Below are 1980 nucleotides of genomic sequence, written 5' to 3' on the forward strand. Positions count from 1 at the left end.
GATCCTCTTCAGCTGTGGCAAGAGTGAAAGGAACATTTGGTTGAAAACATTCTGTTTCATGAGCGACAACTGCTTCAGGATCAACAACTGCAGCTCACAGATCGAATATTCAATGTTGCCCTGATACTTATCGAGGACCAAGTGCTCGAGGTCACAAACAACAACCTCTCAGTTTATGGACTTTCCAAGCCTGTTAGAGTGGAGCAACATGTTGTGTGCAGAGAAATATTACGCGAAACAGCATATGACCGAGAAAAGCTCCGTCACCATGTTGAAACTAATGAACCGCTGCTGCTGGAAAAGCAAAGAGCTGCATATCATAGAGTTTTGACAAAAATTGAACAGAGCAGTGGCGTATAGTGTTTCTTCACGCACCAGGTGGGACCGGTAAAACCTTCGTCACTTATCTTATATTGGCAAAAATATGAGAGTCAGAAAAAATTGCTTTGGCTGTAGCTTCATCTGGCATTGAAGCTACCTTACTTTCTGGTGGCCGCACTGCGCATTCAGCACTGAAACTGCCTCTTAATTTGGCCAGAACTGAGACTCCTGTGTGCAATATAAAAAAAACAGCGGAACTGCCCAACTTCTGCGATGATGCATTCTTATTGTGAGGAATGAGTGCATAATGTCGCACAAGCCCGCATTTGAAGATGAAACCTTACATTAAAGAACTTGCGTAAAAATAATAGACTTTCCGGTGGGGTAACTTTTTTACTTTCTGAAGATTTCCGCCAAACATTGCCTGTCATACAGAAAGGCACAATCGCTGATGAGATAAACGCATGCATCAAATGATTATTTTTGTGGCTGTCTGTTGTGTAGCTGCATTTGACATGAAACATGCATGCAGCTATTCTTGGCGACAAAACAAGCGCACATTTCGCTGCTGGACTGCTGCATATTGGTGAAGGGCGTTTCCCAGCCAGTGCTGAAGATGGTTTGGTGTCACTTGATGGCTATGACACTTTTGTGGATTCAACTGAGGAGCTTCAGAAGAAAGTTTACTCTAATCTGCAACAGAGGTTCCAAGATGTTGATTGGTTATCTGAGCGAGCCATTCTTTGCCCCCAAAATGATGCAGCTGCTGCCATAAACTCACAGCTTTTAGCCCAACTACCTGGTAATTCAAAAACCTTCACTTCTGTTGATACATCGTTGACTGATGACGCTGCTGTAGAATATTCTGTGGAATTCTTAAACTCACTAGACTTGCCCAGACTTCCTGCTCATAAATTGCAGCAAAAGATAAGAACACCGATCATGCTTCTTTGCAACCTCAATCCTCCAAAGCTGCGTAATGGCACTCAGCTAATTGTTACACAAAAGTTTTTGCACGTAATTCAGACCAAAATTGTTTCAGCATCTGGTAGAGGAGAATCTGCTTTTATTCCAAGGATACCAATTATTCTAACGGATCTACCATTTTAATTTAAAAGGATTCAGTTCCCCATCAGAGTCTGCTTTGCTATGACCACCAACAAGTCGCAAGGTCAGTCCCTCAAAATAGCTGGTATTGACTTACTGCTCTCCTGCTTTAGCCATGGCCAGCTGTACGTTGCCTGCTCAAGAGTAGGCGCAAGCCGAAACTGTTTGTTCATGCACCCGACAGAAAACCAAAAAATGTTGTCCATCTGAAAGTATTGCGTTGATTAACATTGTGTTATTGTTATGTTATGCTTGCATTAAATTAACATTATGTTATTGTTGTGTAATGCTATGTTCTTCATGTACTGCTATACCTACATATTATCCACATGCAGCACTTTCTAACATAGTTTTTGGTATATATATTTTTTCATGCATTTGTTTTGCTTATTGGGTCTCATAAAAAGACTATCACGTTGGTGTTATGTTTTTTTTATTGTAAGGCGCTTTTGCTGTATCTGCCTTGACATCATACTGTCTGTGCTGTTATACATGTAAATTTTACTGATAACAAATTTTATCAACACAACCACATTACTGCAGCACTGTTTG

General features: G+C 40.9%; 1 protein-coding gene across 1 annotated transcript; it reads left to right on the forward strand.

The window, feature by feature from the left end:
- The first annotated feature begins 843 nt into the window (after positions 1 to 843).
- On the forward strand, positions 844 to 1431 carry LOC137402568 (uncharacterized). Its single transcript, XM_068089070.1, has one exon. The coding sequence runs from the start codon at positions 844 to 846 to the stop codon at positions 1429 to 1431; it is 588 nt and encodes a 195-aa protein (XP_067945171.1).
- Positions 1432 to 1980: the final 549 nt, after the last annotated feature.

Source organism: Watersipora subatra, chromosome 8 (genome assembly GCF_963576615.1).
Source record: "Watersipora subatra chromosome 8, tzWatSuba1.1, whole genome shotgun sequence".
NCBI lineage: Eukaryota > Metazoa > Bryozoa > Gymnolaemata > Cheilostomatida > Watersiporidae > Watersipora > Watersipora subatra.

Excerpts from the sequence above, each read along its gene's own strand:
- LOC137402568 (XM_068089070.1), top strand. The coding sequence starts at position 844 with ATGCATGCAGCTATTCTTGGCGACAAAACAAGCGCACATTTCGCTGCT.